The sequence below is a fragment of the Perna viridis genome, chromosome 11 (genome assembly GCF_037379345.1).
Source record: "Perna viridis isolate PV_CMFRI_1.1 ecotype Kerala chromosome 11, ASM3737934v1, whole genome shotgun sequence".
Classification (NCBI taxonomy): Eukaryota; Metazoa; Mollusca; class Bivalvia; order Mytilida; family Mytilidae; genus Perna; species Perna viridis.
The window spans coordinates 10,047,504-10,067,612 of NC_142455.1; the positions used below are offsets into that span (position 1 = coordinate 10,047,504).

Sequence of the window (20,109 nt, forward strand, 5' to 3'; positions counted from 1 at the left end):
TTACCAGATTTTTTAGACATACATGTGCAATATTATTTTCACAGTTTTAAAAGTGAAGGCACCCTAGCTTTGATGAGGAGTACCTGGTAAGAGCTGTTATAGTCCTCATATACGGAACGAAGTGCTCTTTCTTGCACTTTTTCTAATTTTTAAAAAATCTTTTCTGTACAAAAGTGCCAAGCCATAGGGCAAAAATTGAAATTACTCAAAATAAAAGTATGAAATAGAGTTAGTTTACTTAAACGGTCCAAATAAGAGTCTAGGCTTTTTAAAACATTCAGTTGCTGAGATACTTTCCTGCAGATCACACTGATATGATCATCAAAGTTTAACTGATAATCAATCTCTATTCCTAGAAATTTCACCGTTTTTCAAGTGAGGACTGAATTTTGTATTTTTAATGGAGGGATTTTTCTCAAATGCCTTTTCCCCACTGCAAGAACTTGAAATTATCAGGAGTTGCCTGCTTTTTATTAAACCGAAACCAATCAATCAAAATTTGAGACTCACATTGAAGAGTAGAGATTAACTTATAAAAATCAGGGTTACAAAAGACAAGGTATTATCGTCTGCATAATTATATAGGCTCCCTTTTTTACAAAGAGGAAAATGCCATTTATAAAAACGTTAAACAACAACGGCCCTCAGATGGGGCCCTGAGGTACACCTTTATGAATGTCATCCCACCCGCTCAGAACATTATTAACTTTAATTTGCTGGTTTTTGATAAATAAGATTTAAGGAGGAAGATTGAATTGATGGAAACACCGTATGCTGATAATTTATCGAGCAGAATTTCATGGGGGAAGTCAATCAATGGCCTTAGAAAGATTCATCAAAACTACTGCTACATATTGCTTTTTGTCAAGAGCAGCTGGCCAATCTTCTAAAACTCTGATTAGGGGTCTTGCATCCATTATCACATCTGGAAGCACATAGAAAAGGATAAAATATTTTGTCAAAATAATCAGATAATTGTATTTCATATATCTTTTCAAAAACTTTAGAAAATATAGGAAGGATACTAACAGGTCTATAATTTGTTTTTGACAATGGATCATTTGTCTTGAATAAAGGTGTAACCTGTGCCTCTTTCAATTTATCAGGAAAACAGGTATTTTAAATTGACACATTAACAAGAGTGGTAAGTTGAGGCACTATACAGGATTTACAATTTTTAAAAGTTTTTGCTGGAATACCATCAGCACCTGTGGCCTTTTTCACATTTATGTTATTTAAAATTTTCTCTACATTTTCATTGGATACCTCTTTAAATATAATATTGTTTTTATCATTTCTAATGTTCAAAATTTCATTTATACTAGGATGGTTTGAGGAGTCATATTCAACATCTGCTATTATTTTGTCTGCTACTGTGGAAAAAAATTATTGAATACGTTTGACACGTCTTCTGAATTGTTTATAATTTTGTCATTTTCAAGTAGTACAATTTTGTTTGCTCTCTACAGTTCCCTGTTTTAGAGAAGAATGGCTTGACTGTTTTCCAGAAGTCACAATTTTTTTATCCTTCAGAGAAACGTTCTAAAACGTATACTTTCACAGATTTCGTTTTGAGTTGTGTTACCAAATTTCTTTATTGCCTAAATTTCTCCCAATTTTTGACATTCCGGTTTTTAATAAATTTTGTATATAGCGTTTCTTTTCTATATATGGCCTCTCTAAGTTCCTTATTCATACATTAAAGTGGTTTTCTACGTTGGCTTTAGTTTTTATTGGAGCATGTTTGTCTAAATGTTTACAAACTCATTTTCATAATCATTGTTGAAATCTGTATCATAACAATTTTCAGTAATTTTAATGGAATGCAAATCAGTTGTAAAATCATTTAAATCAAAATGTTTGTAACTTCTATATTAAGTGTTCAGTTCCTTTCCTTATTGTTGTTACAAGAAAGAAAGCTATAATAAAACTCTCTATCCTTTTCCGTTGTAACCATTTTCCATAAAGAATACGTGACGATAAAACGTATGCCTTTTTTTATTGGAATGTAACATTAATCATGAATGAAGTGTTAACGAAATATTCCTGTTTTTTTTTTGTTTTACTTTTGATAATAATTTAATGGTTCATGACATGTTTCCCCTTCCAGGAAACTGATGCTACTGCCGGTTTTTGTTTTAGTTCATATTGTCTTTCTCTGATGTTTTATTTGTCTTATCTTCAGCTCCTACATGAAAATTAATTTCATAATTTTGAATGTATCTGAATTGATGCACATTTGGTCGCTCCCGCAGCGGGATTCGAACCCCTTTTCTTCTCTGACATCTATGGCAACACTGCCTGCACAAAGTCAAACGCTGTGGATCACCCAGCCTGCTGGGACTTATAAAAATATAGCTTTCGCTGGCCGGGAGAGCCCTCCTCGTAGGATTAATCTAGGGCTGTGACCTAGTACACGATGTAATGGTAGTACGAGACAGCTCATCTAGGTGTTGTTATGTAGGATAGAGGATCAAATTAACGACACATGTCACTACAAATCAATATTATACAAACCCCAGAATGTGACGAATCAATTCGCTACACTGCTCAATCGGATCAATTTGATACAGGGAAGATATCGTAAACATAGAAAGGTCTGAAAAATACCCATGGTGGTAGAGGTGCCACATCCCATTAAACTTCTTATATGTATTAAATACTTGGTGTAGTTGTATTTGTATAATGTTTCAGATCCTCTACTGTCTTACCCGATACTCTCAAAAGTTGTCCTATTCAGTTACATTATGTGCTAATGTTTTCGCTCAAAATTCACTTACTAGGAAGTATTACTCGGTTAACAAAAGCTATATGTATGTAGCCTAGTTGGCCAAGAGGTCTAGAGTGTTGGACTTAGTTCAGGCGTCGTTGCCATTGATGTCAGAGAAGAGAAGGGGTTCCAGTCCCGTTGAGTGAGCGACCAAATTTGCATCACAAATTTGCAACCTTGCATCGATTCTACAGTTGGGGTGTAGCTTAGCCTTGATTATATATATATATAATGTCACTTTAATCTGTGATGTTCTGATCAATAATTGCAATGTATTTGTTCCAGAGAAACGATATAACTTTGTTTTTGTGACTGACGACCTACATCTCTTATACATATTATTAAATATGTCACAAAATGACGGGTTTCTGAAAGACACTGTCTATCTATTCAAAGTACATTATTTAACCTTTACTTTTACTTGGTTTCCTGCTGCGTGAAAGTTTTGATCTTTATGTGTTGCATGGCTTCATTTGCTGGTGCTACTGTTTTTCATTTTAATCGATGGGCTTTCTTCTCTGAGACCAGATTTTTTTCTAGTTTGTCTTTATTCGAATATGATATAAATACGTGATATGAATAACATTTGAGAATGCCGAGAACGTACAAATAAAATTAATACATTGTATTTTAAGTAAAACAACAACACAAAAAAACAAAACAAAAAACAAAAAACGGCGTCATTTTATGGTAGGCTCCAAGGGTATTACTGACATCACTTTCGTACCCATTCCCAAATCATTAGCACCACCCTGGCGTCCAAAAACCGCCATAATTATTAGGGTTTGAATTTGGATCAATCTTTGGCGATACTGGTGGCACAATATATTTCTTATAACTGTTAAGTCTTTCCTTTAGTTGCCTTAAAATATTACTTTCCTTTAAATGTAGATTGTGCCGTTCATTTGGATCATCTAAAAATAAAAGCAGTAAACATTTGTAGATGTATATATGATAAGTTACTAACCAATCTTTGCATTCGTAGTGACTTTTTAAATGCTTGCAAAGTAAGCACAAAATAATGCTTGCGAAAAAAGAAAAGTAAACAATCATAACAATTGGAATTGATTTAAAATGAGTATGATATAACAAATATGTTTGCGTTTCTAATTCTGGCGAATGCTGGGGAAAAAACTTAGTCTTTTAACCGATATATTTTGGCATTTTGTAGTCAGACCGCTAAACTTTTGTCCAAAAGTGTGTTTTGTATTCAGTCCTTGTTATGCATCAATATATCATCGTGAACTGGATTTAACTTATTTTTTGCCTTTTGATTCAACAAAGGATTTATAAAACTTACTTAAAACGTCATATAGTTGATAATAAAAGAATGGTAAACAATCATAACAATTGCAGTTGATATTAAATGAGTATTAAGTAAATAATTTGAATCTACATTTGAACAAATTCAATGTTAAGCTAATACAACTAGACCTGGACTGTCACTGTCGCCAAACTTAACTCGAATGATTCTTTGATCAATCTTCATAATCTTCACTACCAGTGCCGTCTTCTATATGTGACTATCCATGTTTTTTTTTAGTTTTTTCAAGAGGATACATGTAACATGTAGATTTATTTTTGCTGGAGTGCAATTTAACAATTTTGTACACAAAATGATATAAAAAATATGTTTGCGTTTCTAATTTTGGCGAATGCTGGGTAAAAAACTCAAGATATTTTGGCATTTTTAGTCAGACCGCTAAACATGCTGAAGTTAACACCCTGTATAATTACCTCCACAGGATTTACTAGAATTCAACTCCCTGAACTGCAGAAAAAAATTTACATTTCTTGTTTCAAAAGTGTGTGTTTTGTATTCATTCCTTTTTATTAAGCAATTTATCATCGTAAATTGGATTTAACTTTATTTTCATAAAGTTTTCATACTCTGATATTATATCATTTTGATTCAACAAAGGATTGATATAACTTACTTAAAACGTCATATAATTGATAGTATCCTAACTCGTTTGGTTCCTCGACTTCCCTATCTTCCTCCGAGGTCGGAACAGGGTACCAACCATTATAGGGACCAGCATTTCCCTCAATTAGTTTGTAATTACCGACTCTGTAAATAACAGATTTAAATCATATTGACTTGACAAATTTCGATATGCTTCATACGTCTTTCAAGGAGTAACCTCTACTCAGCAACATTAGAATCAAATATATAGGAAGATCTAAATCCTCCAAAAATATTGCTTACAAGAAGTACATATAATCAAAACTATTGAAATAGTAAGCCAATCTCTTTACCGAGAGATTCTGCCATGTACAATAACATTTGAATGTCGTATCAGAAACATTTTCAATCAAACTCGACCTGTGTTGAACTTCTATTCCTTCATCACTGATTCGAGTCTTGATTGTGCAGTAATACAATTGACTATCAGAAACCGAAGAGACTTACGGACTTAATTACCCTGATTTTTATTTTTGTGTTGCTTTATGTCATTTTAAAACTAAACAATACAAATCTTGTGTAAGACATTAGACTGAAGCCCAGAACCTATGCAATTAAATGGCATGAAACAGCGGCATTGTTGAAATGCTGGTTTTTACAGTTGGGCTAGGCATGGGAGACATCACCGATGTTTTGTTTTTTTTATTTCACTTAATAGTTGGTGTCATCATTTATTACCACTTGAACCATTTAATAATAAATACAATTGCATTCAACTATTTAATTTATTAACAGGTTAAAGAACACTCACCTAACAGCAGCATGACCATTAAGAGGTGGCATCGCAGTATCTAGGTTGTAAACGAATTCAGTCCTCCTTGTTGTTTTCATCCCGTTACGTAAACTATCCCAGTGGTTTATGCCATCAATTCCAGGTACTGTTTAAATGAAAATAATGTAATTGTTACATGCATAACACTAATGATTTAGAATTAGTTTGACGTAAGTTAAAAATTCGAACCAAGGCAGGAGATATTAAGTGACTTGAAAATTTGTAATGATCTAAAATAAAGTAGGAGTTCTGGAGAGATTCAGTTTTATTGTCATGTTCCTGTTTAGTCTAACCATGGAGTAATTTACACATGATTAAAAATGCTATGTATGACAGTAGGCAATGCTGAAAGAACAATCAAGAGAACCAAGGTTATAGCGGTAATGAAAAGAATGTAATCCAGTGACAAAGACCAGACATGGAAAACAGACATACACAACAAAGAACATAAAGTAACTAAAATCATACATACAAAGTAAAAAAAGCAAAAGGGTGCACCGGTAGAGTAAGCGTCCTCTCCTTTTCTATAAACAACCGCCGAGTTGCTCATAAAAAGTCAAGTCCGGGGTAGAAAAACGAGGAAAGGAAAACTATGACCCGTTGAATAAATCAGTTTTCATGGTGCAGATATATACAACAAGTAAAGGAGCACAATTTGTTTCCATTGGAATGCCGACCGTTTGTTGAAAAGCACGTCCACCACACTGGACAAATATGCTGTCGATTAAAAATTCCAGCATTTTGTTAACATCTTCCTCTGCATATTTGGAAGATTATTTGGAATTGTTTCTTACAAAGTATGAGGAATCTCTACCAAGAACTATATATTTGTATCTAGGTGTACCATCTTTTTTGGAAAAAAAAACAACGATGTATAATGTTATTAAGTCGGGATTTTAACTGAGTATGGGGAATAGAAGTATACAGTGTTGAAAAATCATAGGTTTTAATGTTATTATATTCAGATAATAGTCTTGAACTGATTGTATCCAAAAGATCTTTCGAATTTTTCAGGATCCACATTGAATTAATACCACTACGGGAGTAACAAGTATTGTGGTAGGACTGTAGACCCTCTTTGACAGTTGTGAGTATAGAAGTTAAAAGTTTTGAAAGAGGTTTGGTGGTACATTTTGCAGATCCAGCTATGAAATGTTATTTGTATGGATTCTTGTGGAGTTTAGAAACCCAGTACATAGACGGTAAATCACAATCATCGTCCTTTGGTAGAGAGACCAAGAGAGGATGGCACAGATTGATGGTTTTCCACAATCTCTTCTTTGGAGAGTGTGGTAGCAGTATAGATTTTATCACTGCCATTATTTTCTACGTCTACCTCTGATAATAAACATTGGACGTAAAACGTTTTGCAGACAAAAACAATGTTGTTTTGGACTTTGTCTGCAGGTACAACATAGTTGTCATGTATAGAAGATAATGTTTTTGCTACATCGGGGTCTTTGAAAACCGATGTAGTCCTGTCACTCATTGACCTACTATTTTTTCATTCGTTTCAAAATTAAAGACCTCACGGCATTTAACCACTCTGACAGAAAATCGATGTCTTCTTGTTCTCGTTTTATCCATATTCTTGCATAGTCCTCAACGGCATCCATAAGAACCTTAAAGTTATAATTCCAATTTATGGAGCGTGGTTTGCTGTACTTGGGACCTTTAAAAAGGATATTACGCAGAGATTAGTTTTCGATGATGGTTAAATCTCCTGTGACGACGTGACCAGAAGGACCATATTTAAATGGACAGTTTTTGCAAGAACAGTCAGATGGTTTAGCTTTGAAGTCCTCAATCTCGAGGTTCTGTAATAGCCTTTTATAATTGAAAATTTTGGATGCAATGGATGAAGTATAAGAATATGAAATAATCAGTATGGATTTGTCTTTGAAATATAGGAGAATTTTGTTGGTAACGTTTTTGTGATGAAGAATGTTAGCCAAATTAATTGTATCTATACATTTGGTGACAAATGGTAGTGGAAGAAATGATCGTTTTTTCTTAATCTTGAATTTTCACTCAAACTGGTTTAAAGAGTCTGTGGAAACCAATATCCAAAATGATGGCAACAAGTCTGTATAATGATGAGGTGGGATCAGAAATAGGAGTGTCAAAACTTATTTTGTAAATGGAGTGTAGTAAAAGTGAGAGGTATAGAATAAAGTTTGGTTCTAATGTGATGAAGTCCAAGAAGTTTTTGTATGAAAGGAAGGAGACCATCTATGGAAACATCATGTAAATTAGGTGACGTATAGTGGCGATGGCCATGACTTCTTTCCCGTCTTGGATTTTTGTCAAATAAATTCATCACATTTATGCTGTTGTTACGTTGGATTGAAAGGTTTCCTATACTTTTGATGATGTCATTGCAACCGTAAGGTATTGCAGTACCTAGTCTGCGTATTCAGTACTCCTCTCTTTCCCTACGATAGCTTTTACTTAGAACGGGACTGTTCGTAGGATGGTAATTTTTTTTTTTCTAAAATACGAATTTTCATTGAGAGGATTGAATGATCTTGTTGATTAGAGTGTTGATAAACTGTAGGGAATTTGGTGGTGTTAATTCCCGAACGATGACCGCGCAGTTTTTTGTTTAATCGTTCTTGCGTTTCTCCGACATATACTAAACCACATAAGTTGCATTCTAATCCATATATTAAGTTTGTTGATTTGCAACTCGTCATTGTGACTTCTTGTATGGAAGGTTTTGTTTTCTAAGGGAACTGGAGAAGTAAGAGTCGGTTATAAGAGTATGTTTTGCAATTTTTAATACTATATTTTGATATGGTACAATGTGGTTCGTCATCGTTGTAGTCAAATATATCATTTAAAGTGATGGAACATGGTTTGATAATTTTGAAATAGTCAGAAGTTTTGTACTAGAATAGATGGTCTGATTGGGTACTTTTAGTTGAATTGGTCGGGGCACTTTCCATACCAGATATGAGTGTGCTAAGATTCCCATCTGGGGATACCACATACTTACAAGACAGCAGAGTGTATCAGACCTGCTGTCAGGTTCGGAACTTTGTATACTGAGCGACGTCCGAGCCAGTTATCTTCCATTTCTCTTGTTAAAAATATTAATTTAACAAAAAAATGTATTACTGGGTTGATGATACCCTCAGGGACAAAATCCACCCGCAGATGTATCGACCCAGTGGTGTGAAAGAATAATCAATGGAACCAAGGTTATAGCGGCAATCAAAAGAATGTAATCGAGGGACAGAGACCAGACAGAGAAAACAGACATACACAACAAAAACATAAAGTAACTAAAATCATAAATACAAAGTAATAAAAGCAAATAAGCAACTCGGACTCCATAAAACTGGGAGCATGGACCAGGTGTATCGGTTGGGTAAGCGTCCTCTGCTTTTCTAGAAACAACCGCCGAGTTGCTCATAAAAGTCAAGTCCGGGGTAGAAAAACGGGGAAAGGAAAACTATGACCCGTTGAATAAATCAGTTTTCATGGTGCAGATGGATACACTATAACGATCCACGAGTTCATGATGACGACCATACAACTTCTGTAGTGATGACTGCAATCTTGTAGCAACATAACCCTGTTCCAGAAGCCTATTTGTTAGAGTTCTAGCGCGATACAAAAAAAGTCTTCGTAGTTTCGGCAAGCCCTGGCATCACGTATCAGTTGTGATATGAACACTCAATACGCAGGTGCTGAAAGGATGTTGCCACAGATGAAAGGAAAGTTGACAATTTTAAATGAAAAGTCGTCACGTTTGTCGTAAATTTTGGTCAATAATTTTCCTTTACCATCGATTTCTAAGTGTAGGTCAAGATATGATAAAGTTTTCCATGACATTTAGTATTACACAGATAGCGGGTCTAGACACGTTGAAAGGGGTGCCAGCAGTGGTTTATCAGAAGAAAGAGGATGCTAGGACATCATTTACCATTTTTTGTCAATTTTACATCTGAAAATGCAAATTTTCCAAATGAAGGAAGGAGCTAACCCCTGCAACCCATGGAGCCGCCACTGATTATGAATGCATTTCGTAATTAATTTTAATCTTTTCCCTGTATTTTGTTAATTGGTTGTTGCAATTTCTTGGAATTTAGTACATCTTTACGTTGTAAATTGAAATTTAAATTATGTTTGGAATTTTAGTTCGGGTTCGAAGAACCACAAAAACACCAAAAATGATGTCATTAATAGTTTCCCTCTTTAAAGAGTAATAGTATAACTATTTAGAAAGAGTGGATAGCCAACATATTAAGACAGGTGCCGAAGAACGTTTAGATTTAACGAGTGTGCGGAACTTGTTCAGCGTATGAGTTAAATGATCAAGCGTAGTTATCATATTTTGATTATCGACGGTAACCAACTGATTATTCTATTTATTATATAGATTTTCTTCATAATTTATCTATATTTGCAACATGAATTTTAAATTCTGTGATCACGATTGATATCAAAGTTTTGACGTTTTTTGCGAGAGAAAGTCCGAGAGTGAAAATACCAAATTTATTTCACAGTGTGAATTACCGAAATTTTTTTACACTGGGAAATTCGATAACACACTGCTATCTATATAATAAATAAGAGTTATATAATCACTGAAACAAATAAAAGTACTGTAAACGTATTATTTTTCGCGGATTCTATTAACCAACCATATTCGTAGACATCAAATTTTCGCAGTTTCAAATGATCGTCAGCGTTATATAGTGTTAAAGAGTAATCAAGGGAACCGATGTTATAGCGGTAACCAAAAGAATGTAATTAAAAAATCAATTTCGCGGGCACTACTTCTCGCGCCATTCTATCCAAAAGGATAATATTGAAAATCAGTACACCGCGAAAATTACCTTCTTCACCGCCAGCTGCAGCCAAAATAGTCGGCATCCAATCAACTGCATGCATCATTCTGTACAAGCAAATCTTATCTTAAACATCGTATGACTACTTATAATATCTTATATCTGTAATACTCACGTAATATGAATATTAAGGCAAATAATGTATTCAATTATCTTAACTAACTCTACTTGTCATGTCATTATAAATATCGTCCGTAATTAAGCAATTGTTTTTTTAAGGTTGCATAAAGCAAAATAGCAAATACAAAACTTGCCAATCAAATATATATCGCAAATTCGATATGCTGTACACGAATTCCATGAAGTCACCTTTCATCAGCAGCATGCTTATTTATTACCATAAATAATAAAGGAGAACAAGTATTTTTATTTAAAGTTATGTTACAGATAAGTCTTACCCTTCAAACACAGTTTTCTGTTTCTTTAATCCAGCTCCGTAAACAAAGGCTGCTGCTCGAGTTCCCCCTTCATAAACTGTTATCTTAGATCCTCGTAATGGATAGTTGTTGCCGTAATACTGTGGCCAACCACCATTCTAAAATTGAGAATATGAAATAAAAAAGTCTTAACTCAACGGAATACTTTAAAGGTAAATGTTTTAAGAATGAGGCAAAATGGGAAAAATCAGAAATATGCATATCAAAACTCCACTGATCTGACAATAAAATTTCACTCAGGGATACTTTCTCTATTAGAAAAGGCCATTATTTGATCTCTGCATCACTGAATTTGCTCAGAAAGTTTTCAATAGAATCTAAGAAAATGGTTTTTTTGACAGAGTTAGCTGCCTTTTAAATGCACATTTTCAGGGTATTTCAAATGAAAATGTAACTCAATGGTTCAACGTGATATCGCAGATATAGTAACAGACCACACCAACAGTCATACTATTTATTTCGTTGTTGCACTTCATAGATAAAACTAATGAGATTGTGTGTGAAATTGGCACTTTGGAAGAGTTATTGTTCTTGATTAGGTTTGATTTTGTTAATTGTAGAGGGATATGGATGTAATGTTTTCTTAAATATGCAAACCTGAAGAAAGGAAGGACTATCATTCAATAAAATATAGCATTCATATATTAGGACAGAGAGAGCATTATTTGTTTGATAGGGTTATCCACAGTATGAATACCCCCTTTTCATAGGCAGTGTCTAAATTTTATATGGAATGATACCTAGGACATTTCAAACGTACAATTTTATTGGTGAGTGTTTACCTCTTACAATAATATCTGATCAGGTTGAATGACCTAAAACAATATTTGAACTAAAGGACAAATATTAAGACATAATCAAAATATCATGTTTCAAGGATAAAAACATACACACACAACACATAATATGAAATTACCAAAATAACACTTTCAAAATAACAGTAGAAAAGTTTCGATGTGGGATAAAATATTGACATGAAAATATAAGTAATAAAAATCCACAATGATGTAAATCAGTAATCATAGTTAATTCTAGCAGTAATAGAAATAAAGTTCTTACATCAGCAGTAAATATAATCAGTGTATTTTCAAACATTCCATTTCTCTTCAATGATTCCGTGACGTTACCAATTGCATCATCCATAGCAGTGACCATACCTGTAAAAGACATCGTGTAAGCAATGGAGAAAACTCAAGACGCGAGGCCCCTATTTGGTATGTGTTAACGACTCGTTTGCCAATACACAGATAAGATAAATTTGAATATAAAGACCTATTCAACCAACATGTCTGAACCGGATCCGTTTTGGATTTGAAAATTGGTTCGCTTTAGTCAGGTTTTGGGTTACCAAGATTCAAAATTGATTATAATTGATTTCAGGATAAATCAGAGATGTCTGGTTTGACAAGCTTTCGGATTTCAGGATTCAGTTTAAACCGGATTTAATGTAGTAGAAAATGGTTTTGATTTAACAAAGTGTTCGGCAATGAAGACCAAGTATTCTGAAGCTTCATTAAAAAGTAAAACATTGACCCAGTAATATAATTATCAAACCCCAACCTGAAAACTGTCTTCTTCCTTTGTTCTTTATATTATTGTACATATCTTCGTAATATTTTGGAACCTTTGAGTAAATAATAGAAAAAAAAAACGTTTAAAAATATGAAATAGTGGACTCTTCAAGACTACAAATGATCAAATGTTATTTATAGAAATATAATTTAGGACAACCAAAAGATTGTGGCATGCCTCCGACTTGACTGACCTTCGATAAACGTTAGTGAGTATTTCCAGAAGTCTTTGAATTTAGCATATAATAAATAAAATGTGATATTTGCAATCCATGTATGGTAAAAAAACAGCCACACTCTTAACATAAGACTTGGCCAGTTTTATTGTCATACATATAATAGGACCTTCATTTTCAAAATTCGGAATAAATCCACGTATGGTAAAAAAACAGCTACACTCTTAACATAAGATTTGGCAGGTTTTATTGTGCATACATATAATACGACCTTCATTTTCAAAATTCTGAATAAGTCCACAATTACGCGGCATGCCGTGGATGTCCAGTAATTCTGTTATTAAAGTCTTTAGAACTGGTGTTTTTCGTTGAAATCACTGACACTTACTTACAATCGTGTATATTTTATAACTGTAAAAAGCTTAAAAGATCTTGAATTATTTTGAATCAAGAACACCTTTGATACTTCTTAGTAACACAAACAAGCTTGAACCCTTAAGTGTTTGCGTTCTGACCGATTTTTTATACAATTATCAACGCAGTTAGTTAGAATGTTAAAGAAATGTTTAAAAAAGTGCACATTGAAAGTAAATATGTAAATATATACTCTACCTGTATAGGCTCATGAACAGATTGGAATGGCAAATACAGAAACATAGGTTTGTTTTTATCATGGCCGGATATAATTTGATTAGCACGATGAGCGTATGCAAACTGAAAGGAATATTAAGAATTATGTATCATTTTTATTTTTTTTAATCATTTAAGATATGACTGTTATATTATTTTCGGTCTACGAAGAAACCTTAATCACGTGTAGCACATTATTTTCAAATGTGGACAACGAGCATTGAGGTTATTTACAAATAGACCAACAAATATATAACAGTAATTCCTTATAATTTAATTTTAGTAGCAAAATTCAACGCGTATACCATTGAAAAAGGTTGATGTCGTCTGTCATATACAAAGGTTGGTCTATGAAAAAATGGACCAATTTTTTGTTATCCAATCAGAAAGCGTGTTACTTCTGAAATTAGTTTGTTTTCAGTAGTTGATTTGCAAGCCATGTTAACATTCCATGGTTGTAACCATGATAATCTACTGTTGATAAACTCCAGATAGTTATAACGGCAACTATTCCGTTTATAAATCCAAAGTGGTTACTACGGCAACTTACGGTTGATAAAGCACGAATAGTTACTACGGAAACCTACCGTTGAATATGTGTCTGGTTTTACTGGTTCCTTGTTATCTCGAAAGTCTGATCCGCCTACTGTAAAACATAAAAAAGTCAGATTTCTTAATATAACTCATTTTTGTAATATGTATAAGCAGTAATTAATAAGTATGGCTGTTTTTGTTTTGATAGATCAGGTAAAACAGGAACAGGATTCAAGGTGGAGTAAAACAAGAATGACGAAATTGCCAAAAAATAGCGAGTAGAATCAAATGTAAGGAGCCAAATTAAAAAAACTGCCGAAACAAAAGAAAGACAAATATAGATATCAAGACGATACAAAATTTCCAACCCGGTGTAATACTTTAACGGTTACTCTCTTATTTTTTCTTCTGCGCATCAAATTATCATAAGGTGTGAAAAAAGATCGTACCATGGTATAATTCGATTTCATTTCGTCATGAATGCATGTCGACATACTTACAAATAGTGTAGTTATAGTAGTCTTCTTGACCATTGTAATATCCATAAAATGTATCAAACCCTCTGTATGTTGGAGTACATTCCCATTTACACATACCAAGATGCCACCTAGGTATGAAACATTTCTCAAAAATGATCCAATTTCATAAGTCAGTGGAAATTGTATAGTGAGATAAACGCAACTGTGTCCTACTAAAACTTGTTCATAACACGTGTAAAAAGTGTTGGTTGTCAGGATGGCCAGTTAAAGTATAGATTACATATCTATTCGGTTCAAAATTTGAGAAAACAATGGCTCGTATGGAAATCCAAACTAAAAGCATCCAAGAGTAATGGTACGTTTTTTTATATTCAGAAAAAGGAAGAGTTGGCCCAATTATTTCGTCAATCTCTTTTCAGAAAAAGACAACTCTAAAAGGTAAATAAATATATAAAATATATCATTCATAGTATAAATGCAAATTTATAATTCATGGTATGTATTTAATAATATTAATGTCAATTCTGCCATTTTTGCCTCCATACATCATTTGCAATTTGTGAAAGTTTCTGCTTCATTTTTCAAATAACTCAAAACGTGATATTTCATTTTTCAGTTTACACCACAGACGCAATAATAACAATAAGATCACAAAAGAGTAGACATATATCTATGCATTACTATCCAATAATATGTGTATTTTTATCCAGGCTCTTTCGTTTTCCGTGGAAGAAATATTCTGTTCAGTTGCTCACATGATGGCGCTTGTGGTATCAATGATCCACGCTTAAACGTCAAGAAGTGAGAACAAAAAAAATCATAAACATACTCCTACAGTGCTCAATTTCTTATAAGTCCTTGAACCGATCCATGCAACGATTAGACGGATCGATGACCGTCGATTGCATGATTGCTGACAGATCGATGACCGATGACTAGTGGCCGATCTGATCGCAGTTTTGTTATGTAAAATGACGTGAGATCTGTTTTAAATAAAAGAAATGTAAAATAAGTGTACATTGATGTTTAAACCTATTACATTATATAAATAAGTGTAAATTTGACAAATAAAACAACAAAAACCGGAAAATACATTGACCGCTCTGTGGTTACGTGATGCGATCACCAGTTAAATAGATCGGTTTGACGAATCAACGACTGACCAGAAAATGATCGTTGATCGATGACCGATCGCAATTTTTATTGCACGAATCGATTCAGGTACTGTAGGTAGCCATCAGCCAGTCATGTGAAAACTGACAGAAACAAAACATTTCTTTAAATTAAAAGAAAACATGCACCAACACCGTACTATTTTCCCTTACTTTCCTATTGCATGGGTTGTATAACCAAGTTCCTTTAGTTTCTGCGGTAGTAAAGTCCGATTCAATGGGGCACACGACGGAGCATAAGGCGAAATCACCCCATTCTGTAATAGGAAAAGCAGAATAATATTTTTTTTTTATTTTGGTGTGTTGAAGTTCAAATATTTTAATGAGGTTTTCCTGGTATTAAAAAAAAACAAACAAACAAAAAAAAAAAAAAAACAAAAAACAAAAAAAAAACACACACACATCTAACACCACCAGCGACTTCCTCTTAAATCATTCCAGTACGTAACATATTATACATGTAAATAATTATAAGCTACACACAATGACAAATCCTTAGGTTATATTAATTGAAATTGCAAGTAGTCGGATTCGTGCGTAAACTGTAAGATAATCGCATTTACACATGATAGTGCACGAATAATGATTACATGGAAACACGTGATAAGCATATAAAGTATTATTCACACGAAAATGATCATGAAGCATTAGTACGCATGATCTTTATGCGTGGCACGTCTGCGCATGTATTTAAAAAAAAAGTTCCTTATTCGGATATATTTAAACATATTAGTTCCGTATTGATTGATTGCATGCTTTCCTGCAAACCATTAATTAATAAAAACATACCTGCAAACCAGACTTGAATGGATAAAAACCAGACAAAAACGCATTTCTCGATCTGCAAGAAAAACCTAAAATGTATTCTTGTATTTAGGCAAATTCCAAACTGAATATTAAAGGTACAAATGAAGATATCAAAATGAACAAAAAAGTTTTATGCAAGTGGTTCCTTGGAAATTATAAAATTAACTAATTTTCATTGTGAAAGCATTTCCAAGATATTGTAATCATAACAACTTACGGTGTGCATACTGGTTGTACATACGACTGGTTTAATATCATTCCATTCTTTGCTAGATAGTCGATGTTAGGGGATTTTATATCTGGATTGTGAAATCCAACATCATTCCAACCTGTGGATGGAAAGTGAACAATCGGAAAATTAATGTCACAAGAGATATTGATATTGTCATGCATCGGTACAATCTGTAAGAACGTGTTATCAACTGCATCATTTGGTTTAATCGTCACAATTTATTTAAAGCAATAAAGTCTGCCACTAGAAAAGTCCAAGACACTGAGACCTCGTATTTTAATTTACAAGTTTAGTAAAGTAACTCAAAGTTAAGCGCAACCATTGAAATCACATTCGTTCAAAAGTGCTTATGAAGACATTGATTCTGAACATAATTATTCCATTGGCTCTGTTGAAGCAGAATATAGCCCGCGTATCCAGCACTGAAATGTACGACATCTTTGATAAAGCACAGATGTGAAAAATCAGTCTGACATGAAAGATTTAAAACAATTCAAGATATTTTGATACAAAACAATTATTATCTTTAAAAAAAGATAGCCGACGCAGTAAAATTTGTATTATCTACTTATAATGTTCATCAGGAATTAACGCATGGCACGCAATTTCAAATTCCTTTTTCGAACCCCACTAGGTTATCAGTATTTGGCCAATCTGGAAACAGAATTTTGATCAGGTGACTTGCGTTTCCATGGTAGAGCGTCTTTAAGGTCAAAAGTTAAAAAGCGAAACTATACGGGCTGCGTCGGAAAAAAAGAGTGACGAGAAAAATGGATTTGTAATTATGGTCTATGAATTACTTACCTAAATCATCAGCAACTATAAATAAAATGTTTGGCTTTTGGTCCGCCGAGACAACCAATAAAAATACCAGCGTCAAAATTCCATAAGGAAGTGTCATAACCCTGGTGTGTTTAATCATGAAATGTAAGCAACATATTATATGCGCGCTGATACAGATCCCGGATTGATACATACATTGCAAAAAACACACATAATTTTTATTTATAAATATAATTTCTTATTCGCCACAATATTCGTACCTGATGTACCTTCGACCACATACACACCTGTGGTCAGGTTTAATGGACTTTTGAGACCCAAGTAACGGGCGATAGCAAATAACCGACCACTAACAAACCCCAAACAAACAAATAAACAAAAAGCAATAAAAAAAAAAATAACCGTACACAAAAAGAAACTCTGGTTATCTGTAAAGTAGAGATAATTTTGAAAATGACAATAAAACACAATAAAAACTGTTAGATTTTCAATATGGATTATCTTCTAAGAGCAGACAGATTGAAATGAATAATTATACATTTCACCATAGAGACCTAAAAAGCAACATAAATAAAAATATGTGAAGCCTATTTTTGGTTTATCACATTTCACAGAATTTGCATGATTCTTACAAATACTGATACCTAAGAACGGGTTTCCTAGGAAAACATGTCAAAAATAACAGAAATAAAGATGTGAAGCTTTTATTTTGGTTAATTGCATTTTATAGTATTACATGATTTTACCCCAACGAATTTGGGATAAAGGATAGTACTGACATTGTGACGTCAGCCTCATATCTTGACCTACGCTTAGAGATCGGTGTTACAGGAAAACTATTGATCAAACTTTACGACAAACGAAATGACTTTTCACACAGAATTATCAACTTTCTTTTCATCTGTGGCAACATCCCTTCAGCACCTACGTATGGAGTGTTCATATCAAAACTCATATGTATACCAGAGCTTGCCGAAACTACGCAGACTTTTTGTATCGCGATATAATTGTAGCAAATAGGCTTCTGGAACAGGGTTATGTTGCTATAGAAGTTGTATGGTCGTCATCATGAACACGTTGATCGTTACGGTGTATTCCTCTGCGCCATGAAATCTTATCTGTTCAACGTGTCATAGTTTTCATTTCCTCTTTCGTCTACCCCTGAAATGACTTTTTATGATAAACTCGGGGGTGTTTTTAGAAAAGTAGAGGACGCTTACCCTACCGGTGCACCTCGTCCATGCTTCGAGTTTTTAGTGGAGTCCAAGTTTTTTTGCTTTTGTTACTTTGTATGTATGATTTTAGTTACTTTATGTTCTTAGTAGTGTATGTCTGTCTTCCATATCTGGTCTTTGTCCGTGTATTACATTCTTTTGATTACCGCGATAACCTTGGTTTCCTAGATTACACTTTTACAAAGACTGATACTTAAGAACGGGTCCCAGAAAACATGCGAAATAAGAAATCAACTAAATAACTATGTCAACAATATAAAGAAGCACCCTTCTAAAATCTTATATAAAATCTTTACTAATTACAAATTCTTTACAGATTATTTATAGTCACAAACTCTTAATACAATACATAGTTATGGTCCAATGGCAATGAAAATAGACACAAAGATAATTGTTTACTAACACTTTGAAGCATATACATATATAATATGATAATATTACAGTTTTACATTATAACATATATTTCTTATATCGAGGCAATCTCTTATATAAACAAAAATAAGATTCAGGAAGTGCCCTAAATAATAATTAGACATTAGATTAAAAATGTGTTTGGAATTTTTATGCTGATTACATTCAGCGTATTTTAGCTACTTACATTTTAGAAGTAAACAACCTATGTGAATAAATCACTAACAAATCGATTCATATATTTATATATATAGCCATCATATCACATCTTTTGTTGTATCACGTGTATAGTATTATGCACGCATTGTTGCGTTTCAGCCAGTTATAGGCGTTCTACAATGTAACCTCAATCAAAGAGAAAATCCACATTGTGACCTTGTAGCGGTTTCGGAATGTAATAATTGTTCTATTCAAGTATAACACTTTTCATTTTAGCAGTAGGTTGTTTGATAAAAAAATACTATGATGGAACCTAAGTGTTTTTTGTGATATATTGTATTACACAAACAATATAACGAGAAAAGGTTGGTTAATATTTCATACATTGTAATAAGATAATAGTGTGCGATGTCATTATAACGGTATTAAATGCGATATGAAGTAATAGTATTGGAAGCACTAATGGCCTGGTTTCAGACTGATCGGAAGTGAGAGAGTTAAATATATCATCACTTAAATGTAACGAACGCCTACATTGTGTGAGGAGATACATATTTTGTGCTACCACTTAAATATTACTTGCCGTGGTTTAATGATTACATTTTAAATTTACGCCATTCCATTTGAGGTTCTGTCGTTTTATGAATACGTTTTGTCAACATATATTTATGTTATGTGGATTTACGTTTACGCTCAGTGTTTTTTTTTTACACGAGGTCGTTTCGTCTTTGCTATATTTCGATATATCATTACTTTATGTGGATTCTTTCTTATCATTATATGCAGTGGTTTCTTCTTAACGTGTTGTGGTTTCGTCTTTACATACAGTGTATCTTCATCTACGTTATTGAGGCAATATCCAATGACGAAGATACCGACCGGAACTTTTCTGCCCAGATCAATTTTATTATGGCGTCCAATTTTTTAACATGGAAGACATTCTAAGAAAACTAGGGCTCAAAGGACTCGTGGAACCCTTCAAGAAAGAAAAACCGTGCCAAGATATTATTGGGCAGTTTTCAATTTACGACATGGAATGCTTAAGGGTAAAGGACAGGGAAAAGTAATGAAAATTAGAATGGAATGCTGAATATTTGGAAAGGACAAACCACTAAT

General features: G+C 33.4%; 1 protein-coding gene across 2 annotated transcripts; it reads right to left on the reverse strand.

Moving 5' to 3' along the window:
• Positions 1-3,380: 3,380 nt before the first annotated feature.
• On the reverse strand, positions 3,381-19,287 carry LOC148602924 (arylsulfatase B-like). 2 transcript variants are annotated; one of them, XM_088553874.1, is made up of 15 exons: positions 19,022-19,287; positions 17,210-17,310; positions 16,391-16,502; positions 16,156-16,207; positions 15,520-15,623; positions 14,216-14,322; positions 13,769-13,827; positions 13,164-13,265; positions 12,365-12,428; positions 11,864-11,961; positions 10,766-10,902; positions 10,356-10,414; positions 5,488-5,614; positions 4,708-4,841; positions 3,381-3,684 (listed from the first exon to the last, which is right to left on the reverse strand). In XM_088553874.1, coding segments are annotated over exons 1-15 (1,431 nt in total). In that variant the 5' UTR covers positions 19,024-19,287; the 3' UTR covers positions 3,381-3,511. The 2 variants fall into 2 exon arrangements, with proteins under 2 accessions (XP_088410000.1, XP_088409999.1); XM_088553873.1 differs by lacking the exon at positions 19,022-19,287 and having other exon boundaries at positions 17,210-18,992.
• Positions 19,288-20,109: the final 822 nt, after the last annotated feature.

What these genes read in the sequence shown, in the direction of transcription:
- LOC148602924 (XM_088553873.1), bottom strand. Translation starts at nt 17,381, where the DNA reads ATGTATCAATCCGGGATCTGTATCAGCGCGCATATAATATGTTGCTTA. An exon ending in CTGTTCATGAGCCTATACAG is followed by an intron (nt 12,429 to 13,163) that starts GTAGAGTATATA and finishes ATTTACTCAAAG; the next exon opens with GTTCCAAAATATTACGAAGA. An exon ending in TGATTATATTTACTGCTGAT is followed by an intron (nt 10,903 to 11,863) that starts GTAAGAACTTTA and finishes TCTCAATTTTAG; the next exon opens with AATGGTGGTTGGCCACAGTA.